Raw genomic sequence first — 17,096 nt, 5'->3', positions numbered from 1 at the left:
TGCTAGCCTTGAGCTGAAGAGCTGAGGGACAGCGCCCAGGCCCAGAGTTCAGGCCCCACGACCGGACCCCCCCCCAAAAAAAAAGAAGTGGCCCTAAATTCTAGACTTTCTGTGTGCCAGCTGTGGACACACCCACTCTGTCCCGGAGTTGCCGGTGGCCTGTGCTTGCTTAGACACCTCCTGGGATGCTCTGATTAAGGAGCCGAGCCCCTCCACCTCAGGGTGCTGTGCCCAGCTCCGGTGTGGCCAGCACAGCCCGGGACTCAGTTACAGAGCACCTCGTTGCACAGATGCCCACGTGCTCATGCCGTGGCAGCCTGGGTGTGCTCTCCACCAAGCCAGCCTTGGCACGGCCAGGTAGCAGGGCAGTGTGAGCCATCGATGCTGGCTGATAGTTGTCCTGCCAGGAGCAAGCACTGCCCTGCATGGGAGTGGCAGCAGCCAGGAAGGGCCGGTCCCAGCTGAGAGAGCCCCTCCTGTGGTGACCAAAGGCCTGAACTCCCACCAGCCCGGTGCACAATGGCAGGTGGAGTGCGTGTGTGACTTGCATTCTCCACCCTCATCCCGACCTGAAGCACTCTGCAGCCAGCTTGTGTGGGATAGGTGAGGAAAGGGGAGCAGAGCAGTGAAGCTGGTGAGAAGAAGGGGAAGGAGCCCAGATGGGCACAGGGGCCAGGGACCCTGGCACAGGCTGGTTGTCAGCTGGCTGGTGGGAGTGAAAGGAGCTTACGTGTCTGTCCCTCTCTTCCTCTCTCTTCCTCTGCCTGCAGAGAACCACAGAGGTTGGCAGTGGGCCAACCAATAGGACGTGGTTTGAGACAGGCTCTGTGGAGACTGGGGAGAGAGGCAGGCCTGTGAGAGTCCCGGGGACTGGTGGTGCCGTCGGTGTCGGCTGGAAGGCTTGGGTGAAGTCAGGCGAGTGCAGCCGGCTGCTGCAGGCACACTTGTAGGCCACTCTTCTGTACCCTGCTTTGCAGACACACAGTAGAAGTCTGTTCTCTTTGCACTGTGGGCCTTTAGCTCTTAAAAGATCCTCTTGGGCTGGGAAGGTGGCTTAGTGGTAGAGTGCTTGCCTTTAATGCATGAAACCTGGGTTCAATTCCTCAGTACCACATACACAGAGAAAGCCAGAAGTGGCGCTGTGGTTCAAGTGGTAGAGTGCTAGCCTTAAGCAAAAGAAGTTCAGGGACAGCGCCTAGGACTTGAGTTCAAGCCCCAAGACAGGCCAAAAAAAAAGGAAAGAAAAGGGGTTGGGGGTTTAGCCCAGCGGAAGGGCGCCCGCCCGGCGTGCAAGGCCCTAGGTTCGGTCCTCAGCCCTGAGGGGGAAAAAAAAACTACAAAAAGGAAAGAAAAGATCCTCTAATACTCCCTTTCGCCTTCCATTTAATTCTACCAGATACCAGACTGGCCTTTTCATGACCAGAATCTCCATGTTGGCCCTGGAAACCTCAGCGGGGTTTGCAGTCTGGTTGTTGCAGTCTGGGGGTTTCATAAAAGTGAATTCTGACTCTCTGTAGCATGTAGCACTCTTCTCATAACTCTGGCATTAGGTCCTGGCTCACCTACTGGTGCTTTCCTGTGTCTCAGGAAAGTGGGGTCTAAAGAGAGTTAAACACTGATTAGTTAAGTTGGACACCGGTGGCTCATGCCTGTAATCCTAGCTACTCAGGAGACTGAGATCTGAGGGTCTCTGTTCAAATCTATCCCCAGCAGGAAAGTCCATGAGACTCTTACTTCCAATTAATCACCAGAAAACTGGAAGTGGCCCTGTGGTTCAAGTGGTAGAGCACTAGCCTTGAACTGAGCTGCTGAGGGACAGCCCCAAGACCCAGAGTTCAAGCTCCAGGACCAGCATGCACACATACACACTCATACACAGCTAGTTAGCTTTTTTTTTTTTTTGTCAGTTGTGGGGCCTAAACTCTAGGCCTCAGTTCTTCAGCTCAAGGCTAGCGCTCTACCATTTGAGCTAAAGGGACACAGGCTTTTTCTGCTTATGTGGTACTGAAGAATTGAACCTAGGGCCTCATGCATGCGAGGCAAGCACTCAACCACTGAGCCACCTTCCTAGCCAGAGCTAGTTAGTTTTATGTAGATCCTTTACCCAGCTGCCGCTCAGACCTAGCCTTCAGCTGTGTAGAGACGTAGGCAATTTTAATGGTGAACCTCTTGAGGGTGTTGTTTGGTCAAGGTCTTTTGGCAGGATTGACTAAAAGTATACTCTGCCAGGGACGGCCTGGATGCAGAAATAAGTGAATGTGTCTTCTTTCTTAGAGGGAAGAAGCTTAACGCAGTAGAGGCAATGCAGGATAAGCTCAAGGGCTGTTTCGCTGTCAATGGTAATTTGAAAGCTGAGAATCCCTTTCTAGCGGCTTCTTTATTCCAGCATGGTGGACAGTCACAAAAGGGGACAGGTGTGGTGGCTTTGGTGGGACGCTAAGGGGGCTCCAGGTGGACCAGAGGAAGGGGCGGGGCTCACAGGGTAGAGCTGACTTGACTGGAAAAAGCAAAGGAGGCAATGGTTGCTCTGCTGGAACTCTCTGGGCACCTCTGTCTAGAGGATTTCTCCAGAACAAACCCACCAACGGCAGTCATCAGACCCCAGCGTCCTATTAGATGTGTGCAGGAAAGCTCTTTGCTACCAGAACATTCTTGGCTAGTCTCTGGAGCTTTATTCCAGAGCCAGAGTTGATATATGATATCCTCTTCAGATTTAGTTACCCAAGCACCAAGGGGCCTAGTGGAACATTGACATGTAGAGCCCCACCCCCAAACACCTCTAACTTCCTGTGAGGCTCTGGGGGGTGAGCCCCAGTGGCAGTGGGGATGGTGGATGATTAGCACGCCGTGGGGAATCCACGCGATACAGCAGCTCCTCTTCAGGGACCTGGAGTGTCACAGCACTGCTGGTGGTCTTTATGTAGACTCTCCATTTCATCTGCAGCCTCCGTGACAGAGCGTGACATTAACACAGTTTGGCAGGCAGGATCCTGCACACACCTCACACTTCTTAAATGTCAGAGTGAACATCGAGCCCAGGCCTTACTCTAAAGCCAGTGCTTTATCTACTGTCTATAACTCCAGAAATATTTCAGAGAGTTACAAAGTTTAGGAGTGAGCAGAAATGCTTAAATTTAAAGTAGAATTCTCTGCATTGACAAAGATGTGAAACAGTGAGAAGTCAGATTGCCAGGAAGTAGAGACTGGTATCAACACATTGAAGAAAGTTTGTGATTGCTTTTTTTCCCCTTTTTTTTTCTGTTAGTTGTGGGGCTTGAACTCAGGGCCTTGGTGCTCTCCCTGAGCTTTTCTGCTCCAGGTTAGCACTCTACCACTTTTGAGTTTGAGCCATAATGCCACTTCCTGTTTTCCGATGGCTTATTGCAGATAAGAGTCTCATGGACTTCCCTGCCCGGGCTGGCTTTGAAGCATGATCCTCAGATCTCAGCCTCCTGAGTAGCTAAGATTACTGGCATGAGCCACTGACACCCGGCTTCAAAAACTTTTTGCCTGGATTGTCTTTGAACCATAGTTCTCCTGATCTCTGCCTCTCAAGTAGCTGGGATTACAGACGTGAATCTAATGCAATTGCCTTTTAAACTTGCATATACTCTTACACAACAGTACAGTAGTTCTACTCTTGACAGATTCTTAGGCCCACACATGAAGAAGTGAAAGAAGTAATAACTCAGGTACCCACTAACAAGAGTGAATAAATTGTGGAATATAACAATCAAAAGTACAGTCAAATGCTGATGGCTCTCACCTGTAATCCTAGCTACTCAGGAATCTGACATCTGAGGATCTTAGCTCAACCAACTGGGTCGGAAAAGCCCAAGAGATGCTTATCTCCAGTGAACCAGCAAAAAGCCACAACTAGAGGCATAAGTCAGGTTGTAAAAGGCCATTTATGAGCCAGAAAGCTGAGTGAGAGAGTGCAAGGCCCAATACTGGAACAAACACAAAAGAGTGCTAGAGCTTCTTTTTTGTCCTGGTACTGTAGCTTGAACTCAGAGTCTGGGCATTGTCCCTAAGCTCTTTTGCTCAAGGCAGCACTCTACTACTTGAGCCACAGCTTTACTTCTGGCATTTTGTGGCTAGTTGGAGATAAGAGTCACACACACTTTCCTGCCCAAGATGGCAGTGAACCATGATCCCCAGTTCTCTTAAGTAGCTAGGATTATAGGCATGACCCACTGGTGCCTGGCTACACCTTTTTATCAAGGATAAGTCTTGGAACTTTAATGTTAAGTGAAAAAAGGTTTCAAAAGTATACATATGGCATCATACTATTTTTTAAATACAAATGAGAGACAACACTAAATTATTTAGGGTTTGGGAGCACACAGATGTGTAATAGATTATCAGGAAAGGCAAGGAAATCTGACACAGTTCAGTTCAGTAATCACTGCCCAGGACCATGGGGGAAGGTAGCAGGAGCACCGTGTGGGTCTGTGGTGCGGCTGCTGTCCTGAGTTGGAAGAAGGGTTTCTGGGTGGGTGGGTGGCCCACTGGACTTCATAGCTTTTATTAAATACATTCTTTTGTATATGCCAGCAATTTCATAATTTTAAAACACAACAATACCAAGCCAGGGGACGGGAAGAGGTGAGAGTGTTCTGGATGGGTCGGGGATTCTGAAAGGGTGACAGTTTAGAGGAGTGGCTGTTACTCTTGGCAGAAAGCTTGTTTGCTGAGGAGCTTGGGGTGATTATGGCCATCAGATGTTAGAAGGAACAGAACTTCAGAGCAGAGCTGGCAGGGACAGTCTTGGCCTTGTCCCCTTTTGCCTCAGTTTCATCTTCTGTAACACTGGAATGTAGTAACTGCTTCATTGCTAGACATCAGTGGCTCACGCCTATAATCCTAGCTACTCAGGAGGCTGAGAACTGAGGATCACAGTTTGAAGCCAGTGTGGGCAGGAAAGTCTGTGAGACTCCTATTTCCAATTAAGTGAGCAAAAAGCTGAAATGGAACTGTGACTCAAGTGGTAGAGTGCCAGCCAGGAGCACAAAAGCTCAGGGACAGTGTCCAGGCTCAGAGGACTCCAAGCCCCAGGACTGACCAAAAAATAAATAAGGGCTTAGTGGCAGAGTGCTTGCCTAGTATGCATGAAGCCCTGGGTTCAATTGCTCAGTACCACATAAGCAGAAAAAGCCAGAAGTGGCACTGTGGCTCAAGTGGTAGAGCGCTAGCCTTGAGTAAAAGAAGCTTAGGGAGAGTGCCCAGGCCCTGAGTTTAAAAAAAAATTTTTTTTTTGAAATGAAAAAAAAAGGGGGGGCTGGGAAGGTGGCTCAGTGGTAGAGTGCTTACCTCGAATGCAGGAGGCCCTGGGTTCAATTTCTCAGTGCCACATAAACAGAAAAGGCCGGAAGTGGCACTGTGGCTCAAGTGCTAGCCTTGAGCTGAAGAGCTGAGGGACAGCGCCCAGGCCCAGGGTTCACGCCCCACACCCAACAAAAAAATAAAATTAAAAAAAATCCTCATGGAGTTGTGAGGGTTAAGGTGAGCCATGGCAGGTACTCAGGATGTTTCCAGGAAGCCAGGGTGTGTGCTCTGGGAGCGCCCCCTGTGAGGACAGGAGGAGGGTGGGATGTTGGTGGTGGGTGTGAACAGTAGGAAAGGTAGAAAACAATTGTTTGGTGTTTGCCAAAACTTATATTTATTTGATTGTACTGGAGTTTGAAATCAGGCCTTGCCTAGCCAACAAATCATTATAGTTAATATCAGGGTCAACAGTGACAAATTACTTTAAATCAGTTCATGCCTGTTTTTTTTTTCTTCTTTTTTTCTTCCAATTTAGTACTGGGAAATTTGGTGCTTGTTTTATACCAGGGCTGTGTAAGCAAAGTGATCTCACCTTGTACGCGTCCCGGCCTGGACTCCGGCTATGGAAGGCTGATGTCTATGGCACAGTCCAAGCTACATTTATCTTAAAGGATGTCTTTGCTGGAGGGATCACACCTCTTGAGCTCTACCCAAGGCTGGAATCCTCCGATAGAGGGGGTTGCGGCTCACCTGAGAAACACCTGGGACTCGTTTCATGTTTCTTTCGAGAAGGCTGGGTGCTGAGCTGGAATGAGTACAGTATCTATCTTCTGGACACCATCAACCAGGTAGGTGAAGGGGTCAGAGGCAAGGGGATGCTCTGCCTGGCTCCCAGAGTGGCGAGAGGAGATCAGCACCAATGCATTCCATTTTCTTGTGAGCCAAAGAAACCAAATGAAGGCTTGGAAATTTTTGTAGATTTCAAAAGTAATCTACTTCAGTTGGGCATAGGTGGCTCAGGCCTATAATCATAGCTATGGGGAGGCAGAGCTGGAGAGGATAGAACTTCAAGACCAGTCTAAGCAAACAGAGATTCCATCTCAACCAACAAGCTGGGCATGGTATACACTATGATTGTAGCTACAGTGGAGACAGGAAGATCACAGTTGGGAGCTGTCCTGAGGTAAAAACTTGAAACCCTATCAAAAATATAAATAAATAAATTTAAAGGTAAATGGGCTAAGGGCCTGGTTCAAGTAGCAGAGAATTTGCCTAATAAGCACAAGGTCCTGAGTTCAAACCCCAGTTCTACCAAAGAATGAATAAGTACATTAAATAAATAAAGTGCTTTTAATAGTCATACTCCTAACTTTGCCCAAATATTAGATGTCTTTTTGTTGTTGTTGTTGTTTGTATTTGAGCAAAAAAAAAAAAAACAGTACATTTTTTGTAGTCTATTTGGGCCATGTGTTTCTCTTTTGGGGCTTAGGGTACTGGGGATTGAACTCAGGGAACCTTGTGTATGTTGAGTTTCCACCTGTATCTCCTTGGCCATATGTTTTCTTTCTTTTTTTTTTTTTGCTATCCTCAGATCTCAGTCTCCTGAGTAGATAGGATTACAGGTGTGAGCCACCAGCTCCTGGCTTACATAGCTTTTTTTAATGCTTTCAACTGTTACTATTGCCTGGTCTCCTGTATTTATTTATTATTTCTTTATTTATTTTTGGCTAGTTCTGGTGCTTGTAAACTCAGGGCCTGAGCACTGTCCCTGAGCTTGTTTTGCTTAAGGCTAGCACTCTACCACTTGTACCACAGAGCCACTTCTAGCTTTTTCTTGTATGTGGTACTGAGGAATGGAACCCTGGTCTTCATGCATGCTAGGCAAGCATTCTACCACTGAGCCACATCCCCAACCCCTTATGTTTTTATTTCTTTGTTTATCTTAACAGGCCACAATTGCTGGTTTAGAAGGATCTGGTGATATTGTGTCTGTTTCCTGCACAGAAAATGAAATCTTTTTCTTAAAGGGAGATAGGAACATTATAAGAATTTCGAGCAGGCCTGAAGGACTAGCATCAATAGGTTTGTATCCATTCTGAAGAGTGCTGTGTGCAAGGCATGTACACTGCCTTTTATAATGAGAAAACTGGTCAGGGGCATTTGGAGGCTGGTTACGATTCTGAAAATAATACTTACAACACTTTGCTTGGAAATTACCTGCTTGTGGGTTACGTCAGGCATCTCACAATCGGTGGGGCTGTTTCCCTGTGTGAAAGTGACTGCTGAAGGCAGTAAGTGGGTGACTGCTCCAATAACAACTTTGCATAAGACTTCAGGACATTTGAAACTGTCATCTGTCATCCTTGTGGGATCTTGGTACTTTTGACTTTTGTTCTGTAATTCATATAGGCCCATTTTTTGTTTATTTGTTTAGATTTGGTTTTGTTGTTTTGTTTGGTATTTTGGGAGTTTTTTTTTGAGAGGGCCTTACGGTGTAGCTGGCTGATTCACCATCCTCAGCTTTGGCTTCCAGAGTGCTGGAATCACAGGTATGCACTACCATGTATAGTTTTTCTGCTTTTTGCTTGTTTGCTTGTTTTTCAGTGTTGGGGATTAAATCAAAAGTTTTTTGCATGATACTCTATCACTGAACTGTATCCCTAGCTCCAAGCCCAAGCTTTATTAGCAGAGAATCTTTTCTTTTTTCTTTTTGTCAGTCATGGGCCTGGGCACTGTCCCTGAGCTCTTTTGCTCAAAGTAGTACTCTGCCTCTTTGAGCCACAGCTCCATGCCAAAGCTCCACTTCCAGTTTTCTGGTGGTTAATTGGAGATAAGAGTATCACAGGGCTGGGAAGGTGGCTCAGCAGTAGAGTGCTTGCCTGGCATGCAGGAGGCCCTGGGTTCGATTCCTCAGCACCACATAAGCAGAAAAGGCTGGAAGTGGCGCTGTGACTCAAATGGTAGAGCACTGGCCTTGCGCTGAAGAACTCAAGGACAGTGCCCAGGCTAGAGTTTAATCCCCACAAACAACAACAACAAAAGAGTCTCATAGTGCCTGGGAAGGTGGCTCCGTGGTAGAGTGCTTGCCTCGGATGCATGAGGCCCTGGGTTCGATTCCTTAGCCCCACATAAGAAAAAAAAAGCCAGAAGTGGCGCTGTGGCTCAAGTGGTAGAGCTCAAGCTTTGAGCTAAAGAACTGAGGGACAGCGCTCAGGCCCAGAGTTCAAGACCCATGACCGACAAAAAAAGAAAGAAAGAAAGAAAGAAAAAGAAAATTATCTTTTCTTCCTTGAATCTGTTAGTAGTACACATGTAGGTTTTTGTTGGGGTTTTTTTTGTTTGTTTTTGGGTCAGTGGTGGGGCCTGCACTCTGGGCCTGGGCTCTGTCCCACAGCTCTTCAGCTCAAGGCTAACACTCTACCACTTGAGCCACAGCACCACTTTGGCTTTTTCTGCTTATGGGGTGCTGAGGAATCGAACCAGGGCCCCATGCAAGCAAGGCAAGCACTCTACCACTGAGCAACCTTCCCAGCCCTACACATGTAGTTTTCAAACACCCTTTGAGTACTAATTAAGCCATACTGAAGGATGTTGATGTCTAGGGTTGATTCAGCTTATCTGGCTGGCTAGGCGGGTATCCCCCCTTTTGGTATATGAGCTCCCTAGAGAATAAAAACCACTTAGAATCTCTATGTGGTTGAGTTTTGTTTCTGTAAAAATTAGAATTGCTCATTTCTTCATCAGGCTGGTACCTTGGTTCTGTGCTGGCTGGTGTTTAGAGCCAGCAAACTGAATTAAGTACTGATTCTCCTAGAGAATCAGTAGTGAATCTGCTCTCTTCTTCCTCCTCAGTGAGAGATGGTCCGGAGATGTCGCGATGTTCAGAGCAAGCACACGTACAGCGTCTGGAGAAGCCACTGGGGGCTGCAGTGTCTGAGACAAGACTTCCAGGCTCTTCTGTGGCGAGCTCTGTGGCCAGTGAGCCTCGGAGCAGGAGCAGCTCACTCAACTCCACTGACAGTGGTTCGGGGCTGCTGCCACCTGGGCTCCAGCAGGGCCCTGAGCTGTGCAAAAGCAACCAGCCCTCCTCACAGAGGTTCAGTGTAATCAGCTCAGAAGATTTTGACCAGGAACTCATTGTGAAACCTATCAAAGTAAAGAAGAAGAAGAAGAAGAGAAGGACAGGTAGTGTCTATGCAGTGTCCGCTGGCTGGCGTGGCTTGACTTGACCCTGTGGAGATAGACACAGGCTGGGACTGCTGCTGTTCACTGAATGGCCTCTTGCCCATTCAGGGAAAAGCAGAGGCCTTCAGAAAGTGAACCCATGCCTCCCAGAGGACTTTCACTGTGAAATGTGTCACCAACCAACAAAGAATACCCAGACACACACAAAGAAGCTTTGTAAGATGTGAGTGATTGCAGAACATTTCATCTGTGTATCATCCCTACTTGTAGTCTAAGTGCATTCTTTTTATTTTTGTTTTATTTTTTGCCAGTCCTGGGGCTTGAACTCAGGGCCTGGGCACTGTCCCTGAGCTTCTTTTTGCTCAAGGCTAGCACTCTCCCACTTGAGCCACAGCACCACTTCTGGCTTATTTGTTTATGTGGTACTGAGGTATCCAACTCAGGACTTCATACCTTCTAGGCAGGCACTCTACCACTAAGCCACATTCTCAGCCCTCATTCTTTTTAATATTTAAATTCAAAATGTTGCTTTATCTGTGAATGCTATTTACTAGATCAAAAAGTCCATAAACATGGATTTGGAAGGTGTACACATGGGACATTTGAACTTTTTTTTTTTTTGGTCAGTCGTGGGGTATGAACTCTAGGCCTGGGCGCTGTCCCTCAGCTCTTCAGCTCACAGCCAGCATACTACCATTTGAGCCACAGTGCCACTTCTGGCTTTTTCTGCTTAAGTGGGGCTGAGGAATCGAACCAGGGCCTCATGCATACAAGGCAAGCACTCTATCACTGAGCCACCTTCCTAGCCATTGAACTTTTTTTTTTTTTAGCTTTTTAAACTTTATATTCCTCTAACTTTTCTCTAGCTACTGGAGTATTAAAGGAAATCAGATATGAGATTCCTACACATTTTTTTTTTTCACAGCTCTAAGGATTGGACTCAGGGCTTTGCACTTGATAGGCATGCACTCCTAAGAATTCTGATAATTAAAAAAATTGGCCTGTGAGCCAGCTGAGCATGCCCTTTGTTGACTTTCCACCGCGTTAGCATGTCTGGAGTGAGGCCTCCGAGACAGTAGGTGTATATGATACTTGCGTCGCTATAAAACATCCTTTTGTTGGGATAAAGAGATTATTCTTTACCTCCTTCATTCAAAGTACTTTTTTCAAAGTAAACGGCACATATAAGGGGGAAAAATTTTTTTTTCAGCCAGAGCCAGTCAAGTAGCTATAATCCTAGCTAGAGAGGCTGAAATTAGGAAGATCATGTTTTGAGGCAAACTGGTCACACACTGTACTGGTCAGAGTCCTTCTAACCTGCAGCTGGGTGTGGTGGATCATGCCTGTCATCTCAACTTTATCAGGAAGTAAAAAATAGTCCAGGCATGTGCCTGGTCAAGAAGCAAGGCCCTATCAAAAATACACTGTGCAAGCTAGGTGTGGTGGTGCAAGCCTGTAATCCTAGCGACTCAGGAAGCAGAGATTGAAAGATCAAGGTTCAAGGCCAACCAGATCATAAAAGTTCATGAAACTCCATCTCATCCAATGACTGGATACAGTAGTGCATGCCTTTTATTTCAGCCCTCAGGGAGTCACTGTCATACATGCCTATCATTCTAGTGATAAAAGATGACAAACAATTAGGCTTACTCTAGGCCAGCCTAGGCACAAAGAGAGACCTTATCTTGATCATAGCCAACATAAAAAGGGGCCGGCAGAATGGCTCAAGAGGTAGAGCACTTGCCTAAAAAATGTGAGGCTTTAAGTTCAAACCCTAATATTGCCAGAATTTTTTCTTCTTAAGCCAAAAAAACTTTTTTAATGTACTCTTGCCATTTATGTAGAATCATGTCTTATTTTAATGTTCTCATTTTAAATTAGAAGGTGGAAATAAGAACACGTGTCACAGTTCCCTGGACTCAACCCCCTGCTCCGAATTTCCTGCTGACAGCCCACAGTCTCTGCACACAGACCTGCTGTCCATGACTTCCAGTGTTCTGGGCAGCAGCATGGACCACCTGAGTACAGAGTCTCCCGACCAGGAGAGCACCTTCAGTGGGGAGGTGAATGGTGTCTCACAGGAAAATAATGACCCTGAAGCATTCAGTGTCCTGGAGGTTCCAGAATGCGCCCCTGATGTACTGCACGAAGAGGAGGACACTAGGCCTGAAATTGCACAGCGTCTCCACACGTGTGAAGTGGGGCTGCTCAATGGAGCCTGGCATTCACTCTCGCCCCCAAGGGAGGGTGTGGCAGCCGGTGACATTACAGGACTGGAAGGGGATTTTGGTCCTGCAGATGACAACACAGACCCCACACCGTTGCCATTTGGAGACCAGAACAGCTCTGCCGAAGCGCACGAGGTAGAGAAGGTAGAGCCCAGTGAGCCCTACAGCACTTCCGAGGGCCCCCTCGTGGATTTGCGCATGGTGCCTTCTTGCCTCAGCTGGCTTCCAAGTGCTGGGCAGTGGCTCCCCGGGGCCCTGGCTGATGGAGGCAGCACTGAGGAGGCAAACCAAGACCAGGATGCCGTGGCTCAGATGGGCACCTCCAGCCTCCTTGCCACAAATTCCTGGCATGCAGTTCCTGATGATGACGACAGCAACAATGACAATGACGACACAGCCCCAAAAGCACTGTCGGCTCTGGAATGCCAAGTAGCGGGGAGTCAGCTGAGCCCTCTGACTCCTGCCTGGGTGGCTAGCTCCCACAAGGCCGGGCTGGAGCAGCCTTTCCAGGACCCGGCCTTGGCATCCAGTGATGATGAAGACATCTACGCGCAGGGACTCCCATCGTCATCCTCAGAGACAAGCGTGGCAGAGGTTGGGGCTAGTCACTCTCTGCAGGACCTGGGCCGGCCAGGTCCAGATGACGCTGCACTGCTCAAGACAGACCAGGTGTGTGGGAGTCATAACTAAGGTTGGTGTGTGTGTGTGTGGGGGGGGGTGTTTCTTAAGGAAAATCCTGGGCAAGACTGATTCTTTTCCTCCTTATGTTAAGCATACCTGTCCTGCTCCAGGTAGCAGAAAAGCTCATTTTGTGGAGTTCGGGGGTTGGGACGAGGCTATGACTTGCTACAGTGAGCAGAGCCAGATGAAAAAGGGGAGAGTGCCATTTCCTTTGAAACATTTATCTTCTTTATTTGTGCAAATATGTTGATTTCATTTGCACTTCTGGAAATTTGTTAAAGTATATTTAGCTTCTGTTTTTGTTGTTAAAAGAATCCTAGCACTGACGGCTCACACCTGAAATCCTAGCTACTGAGGAGGCTAAGTTCAAAGTCAGCCTGGGCAGAAAGTCTGCGAAACTCTTTGATCTCCAGCTAACTACCCGAAAGGCTGGAAGTGGAGCCATGGCTCAAATGATAGAGCGCAAGCATTGAACAAGAAAAGAAGGCCAGAGCTTTGCTCAGTGGCAAAGCACTCACATAGCCAAGTGCAATGTCCAGGGTTCGAACCTCACTTCCAAAAGAGAAAAGACAAAAATTTCTTTTTTAAAAAAGAAAACCTATTACTTTTAGGCTGGGAATGTGCCTTAATGGTAGAGTGTTTGTCTAGCATTCTTGAAGCCCTGGGTTTGATTCCTCAGTACCACATACACAAAAAAAAGCCAGAGGTGTTGCTATGTCTCAAGTGGTAGAGTGCTAGCCTTGAGCAAAAGAGCTTGGGGACAGCACCCAGAACCTGAAGCCTCAAGCTTCAGAACCAGCAAAAAGGGAAAAAAAGAAGTTCTAGCAAGAAAACTTTAGTCTACAAATTCATTGCCTTCAACCAACCTTCTGCCAGCAGTTCCCACAAGATACTCTTGAGTGTGAGGGTTGGAACAGTGCTTGCAGAATTACGGGAAAAACTGGGCAGTGATAATGCTGCTCTTCCAGTACATCTGCTGTAAGTCAGCTTACATGCAAGGAGAGGTAAAAACACCCATGTGTAAAGTGAGGCATGCTACAGAATGAACCCAGATCAAAAATAACCAACACTGGCTGGGAATGTGGCTTAGTGCTTTCCTAGCATGCATGAAGCCCTGGATTCGATTTCTCAGTATCACATACACAGAAAAGGCCTCAAGCGGTGTTGTGGCTCAAGTGGTAGAGTGCTAGCCTTGAGCAAAAGAAGAAGCTCAGGGACAGTGCTCAGGCCCTGAGTTCAAGCCCCAGCACTGGCAAAAAAGAAAATCCAATGCAAGCCAGGTTCAGGCCTATAATCCTATCTATCCAGGAAGCAGAGATGGAAAGGCCAATCCTATCATAAAAGTTTAAGAGACTAGGTCTCAATCAACATATGCTCTGAGCACTACTTTGGAAGGACGTTACAATGTGAAAAACATTATCCAGGGATACTACAGCCTTTTCCAGGGGCCACATTTTCTATCCCAGAGATAGAATAAAAGAGGGTTATCTCAGTAAGGCTTCTCAAAGATCAGTTCAGCTGTATCGTTTTAAGCCTTCTGCCCACTTTTCTTGATGACAGCAGTATGACAAATGCAGCTAGATACTTGCCACAGAACTCACCACTCTGTCCTTGTTAGTTTGCAGAGAGCTGGATGGGCTACTCGGGTCCTGGCTATGGCATACTCAGCTTGGCGGTGTCCGAGAAGTATATTTGGTGCCTGGACTACAAAGGTGGCCTGTTCTGCAGTGCACTGCCTGGAGCTGGGCTGCGCTGGCAGAAGTTTGAAGATGCTGTCCAGCAGGTGGCGGTCTCCCCTTCAGGTTTGCCTTCTTGGCTTCCTGCTTCTAGCCCCATCTCTCATCAAGTCTCCTGCGCCATCAGCACACAGGCCATCCAGTGGTCTGGGGCAAGTTCTTCAACGATCAGGAGTTGTTTCCTTTTATGTTAACTAGTATTATAATGGGTACTCAGCTTGAGTGCTGTTTTTGTTCTTATTTATTTTAATGTTTTTGCTATTGTTTTGTCCTGGTTTGATGGTACTGGAGACTGAACTCAGGGCTCCTCACTAGTTGCTAGGCAGGTACTCTACCACGTGAGCCATACATCCAGGCCTTTTGGTTTTTAGTTTGTCTCTGAGCTTCTTCCTGGGCTTTCCTTGGACACAGATCTTTCTATTTGCACCATCCAAGTAGCTGGGCTTACAGGCCTGCACCACCACTTCCATTCCTGTTTTTTAAGTAATTGCAGTGATACCACTTGCACGTATTTTTGTAAGCTTATAAATAATTTGTGTTTTGATGGGTTTTAGACATTAACATACTTAGTCCTTATAAAAGCTACATGTATTTCCACTTGTCAGTGTCACAGAACTAATATTTTACATGGTGACAGAGGGTTAATTATGGAAAGTTCACAGTGAAATTTCAGAAAATGGGTCCAGAGGCATAGATTCAGCCTTGTTCAGCTTCTGTTCCAGTGTGCTAACAAGAAGTCAGAGTCCTTGCCTACTGTGCAGTGACCCTTCTTGTCACTGCTCCATGGAGACAGGCTGAGCTATAGAGATAATAACCACTATTACTGTGTGATATGATTACAGGGCTTCATTTTTTTTTCTTGTTTCTACCTTTTTACCTTGGGGTTCATCTCCCTAGTGACTTAGAAACTTTGGTTCACTCTTGATTGTCTTAATTACTTCCTATTTTCCCAACTGTTTGATCAGTCCCTTGTTGCTCTGGTCTCAACTCTGTGTCTCAGTGACATTAACATTCTCAGCTGTCCTTAGGGACTCAGATCTGCAGGGGGTCCCAGAACCCTTGCGCCATGTCTTGTTTGGGAGGAGGGGATGCAGATCCTGCGGTCTGGCTCACCTCATGCTCAGTCAAGGTGATTTCTTGCCTGGGCCTCCCATCCACAGTGCTCTCCCCATTTCCTCTTTCTGCCTCCCCTCCTTCATTTGTTTGTCAGAACTCCACCTAGCTTAGATGCAGCTCTTCTGTGTAGCTGGGTCAGAAGCTGTCCCTCTTTTGAATCCCTAGCCAGGCCTTGGGCAAACACTGTGTTAGACCTTGTCTACTGGGGCACTCACCCTCATCCGATGGATGGTGTCATCACTGCTCTTCCCAGTCCCCCACTGCTGGGTCTCCTCACCTTCAGCCTTTAGGGGATAGCTCAGTTCACAGATGAGGAAAACGAGGCCTGGACACACGAAGGCATGTGATGCCCAAATTCACACAGCTTCTTGGCACTGGCCCAAAGTACAAACCTTGGCACAGTGGCAAGTAAGCAACAAAGAGTGTTTTAGGAATCTGACCCTTATAGTGCCTAGAAAAATGTCTCTGCTTAGGTAATTTCAAATTTGTTGGCATTGAATAGAATTTTTATTACCACAGGTGCTCTCCTCTGGAAGATTGAACAGAAATCTAACCGTGCTTTCGCTTGCGGGAAAGTTACCATCAAGGGGAAGCGACATTGGTATGAAGCCCTGCCTCAGGCAGTGTTTGTGGCCTTGAGTGACGACACAGCCTGGATCATCAGGACCAATGGAGACCTGTACCTGCAGACAGGTAGCCCCAGCCCCACGAGGCCACCTTGCCTCTCGCCATACCTGCTCAGCTAGCCACATGCAGCAACAGTCACAAAATCAGAGGCTCACAACTAATGAGAATTAAGAAAAGGTTCTAGAGCTAGGAAGGTGGCTCAGTGGTAGAGCGCTTGCCTTGCATGCCTGAGGCCCTGGGTTCGATTCCCCAGCACCACATAAGCAAAAAGAAAGAAAGCCAGAAGTGGCGCTGTGGCTCAAGTGGTAGAGCGCTAGCCTTGAGCTGAAGAGCTGAGGGACAGCACCCAGGCCCAGAATTCAGGCCCCATGACCGGTCCCAAAAAAAAAAAAGAAAAGGTTCTAGAAAGACAGTGTTTGCCATGGAATGTGTTAGTAGTTTCCTGTTCCTCTAACACAGTAGCACAAAATTAGGGCAGGAATCAGTATGGTTTTTTCATGAGCTACAAAAGTAGAATCTTACTCTCATCACAGTTGACCATCACATATCTCATGCCTGCAGTGTATAGTCTTTGAGGAAAGAATAATAGAATGATGATAGGAGTCTAGAGGAATAGCCCAAGGGGTAGAGCACCTGCCTAGCAATCCTGAGGCCCTGAGTTCAAACCAATGCTGCCCAAAATAAAAAAATGGTACTAGAATCATTTTCCCCTGGAGGCTTAAGTAACTGGATTTTTTTTTCCAGCCAAGCCAAAGCTCAACTCTTAACGCTCATGTTTACATGTGGGTCAGGTGAAAATAAGTTTCTCTAAATAGCACTTCAACTTGCCCTAGGAAACTGCCCTTAGGGAAACCTTGAGCTGCTAGAAGTGGCATGTGGGACTTGTTTATTAAAAATAAACTATAATGAGCCAGTGTTTGTTTACTGTGCACACATGGGAAATGGTTTGCCAGCAGCAGTGTAATCTGTCGGGACTAGGAAGGACTAGGGGCACAAGTTGTGTTTGAGTTGTCTAGTGCCCATATTGGATTTACGTAACAATCCATCTTCCAACCATCTAATATGCTGCTTCTGAGAGCAGTTTCTCATAGGACCCTCACTGGAATGACTCTTGAGATTGAAGGCCTTGGCTCTTTGACTCCTTCCCAGGTGTGGAGGAACTTTCAGCCCTGAGGGAAGCCATGTGTTAGTGCTGGCCTCCAGCCCCATTCTGTGCCTTTTATCCACTGAAAATAGCTCTGGCAGCTCACTTGCG

General features: G+C 47.1%; 2 protein-coding genes across 3 annotated transcripts in view; both read left to right on the top strand.

Moving 5' to 3' along the window:
• LOC105983174 (tectonin beta-propeller repeat-containing protein 2-like) overlaps positions 1-950 on the top strand; it is a 22,679-nt gene extending 21,729 nt beyond the window's left edge. Inside the window, exon 5 of the mRNA XM_013013003.1 lies at positions 771-950. Coding sequence (XP_012868457.1) covers positions 771-950 — 180 coding nt within the window. The remainder of the gene's footprint in view (positions 1-770) is intronic.
• Tecpr2 (tectonin beta-propeller repeat containing 2) overlaps positions 1-17,096 on the top strand; it is a 57,093-nt gene that overhangs the window by 10,237 nt on the left and 29,760 nt on the right. Inside the window, exons 2-7 of one of the 2 annotated variants that reach the window (XM_013016650.1) lie at positions 5,804-6,116; positions 7,218-7,350; positions 9,121-9,453; positions 11,335-12,350; positions 13,981-14,164; positions 15,734-15,907. In XM_013016650.1, coding sequence (XP_012872104.1) covers positions 9,138-9,453; positions 11,335-12,350; positions 13,981-14,164; positions 15,734-15,907 — 1,690 coding nt within the window. In that variant the 5' untranslated portion in view covers positions 5,804-6,116; positions 7,218-7,350; positions 9,121-9,137. Of the gene's footprint in view, positions 1-5,803; positions 6,117-7,217; positions 7,351-9,120; positions 9,454-9,605; positions 9,670-11,334; positions 12,351-13,980; positions 14,165-15,733; positions 15,908-17,096 lie in introns of those variants that run through there. The other variant, XM_013016656.1, reaches the window with a different exon arrangement.

The sequence above is a fragment of the Dipodomys ordii genome, unplaced genomic scaffold (genome assembly GCF_000151885.1).
Source record: "Dipodomys ordii isolate 6190 unplaced genomic scaffold, Dord_2.0 Scaffold2, whole genome shotgun sequence".
Classification (NCBI taxonomy): Eukaryota; Metazoa; Chordata; class Mammalia; order Rodentia; family Heteromyidae; genus Dipodomys; species Dipodomys ordii.
The sequence above is the reverse complement of the archived record's forward strand: the minus strand, read 5'-3'. Positions and strand labels throughout refer to the sequence as shown.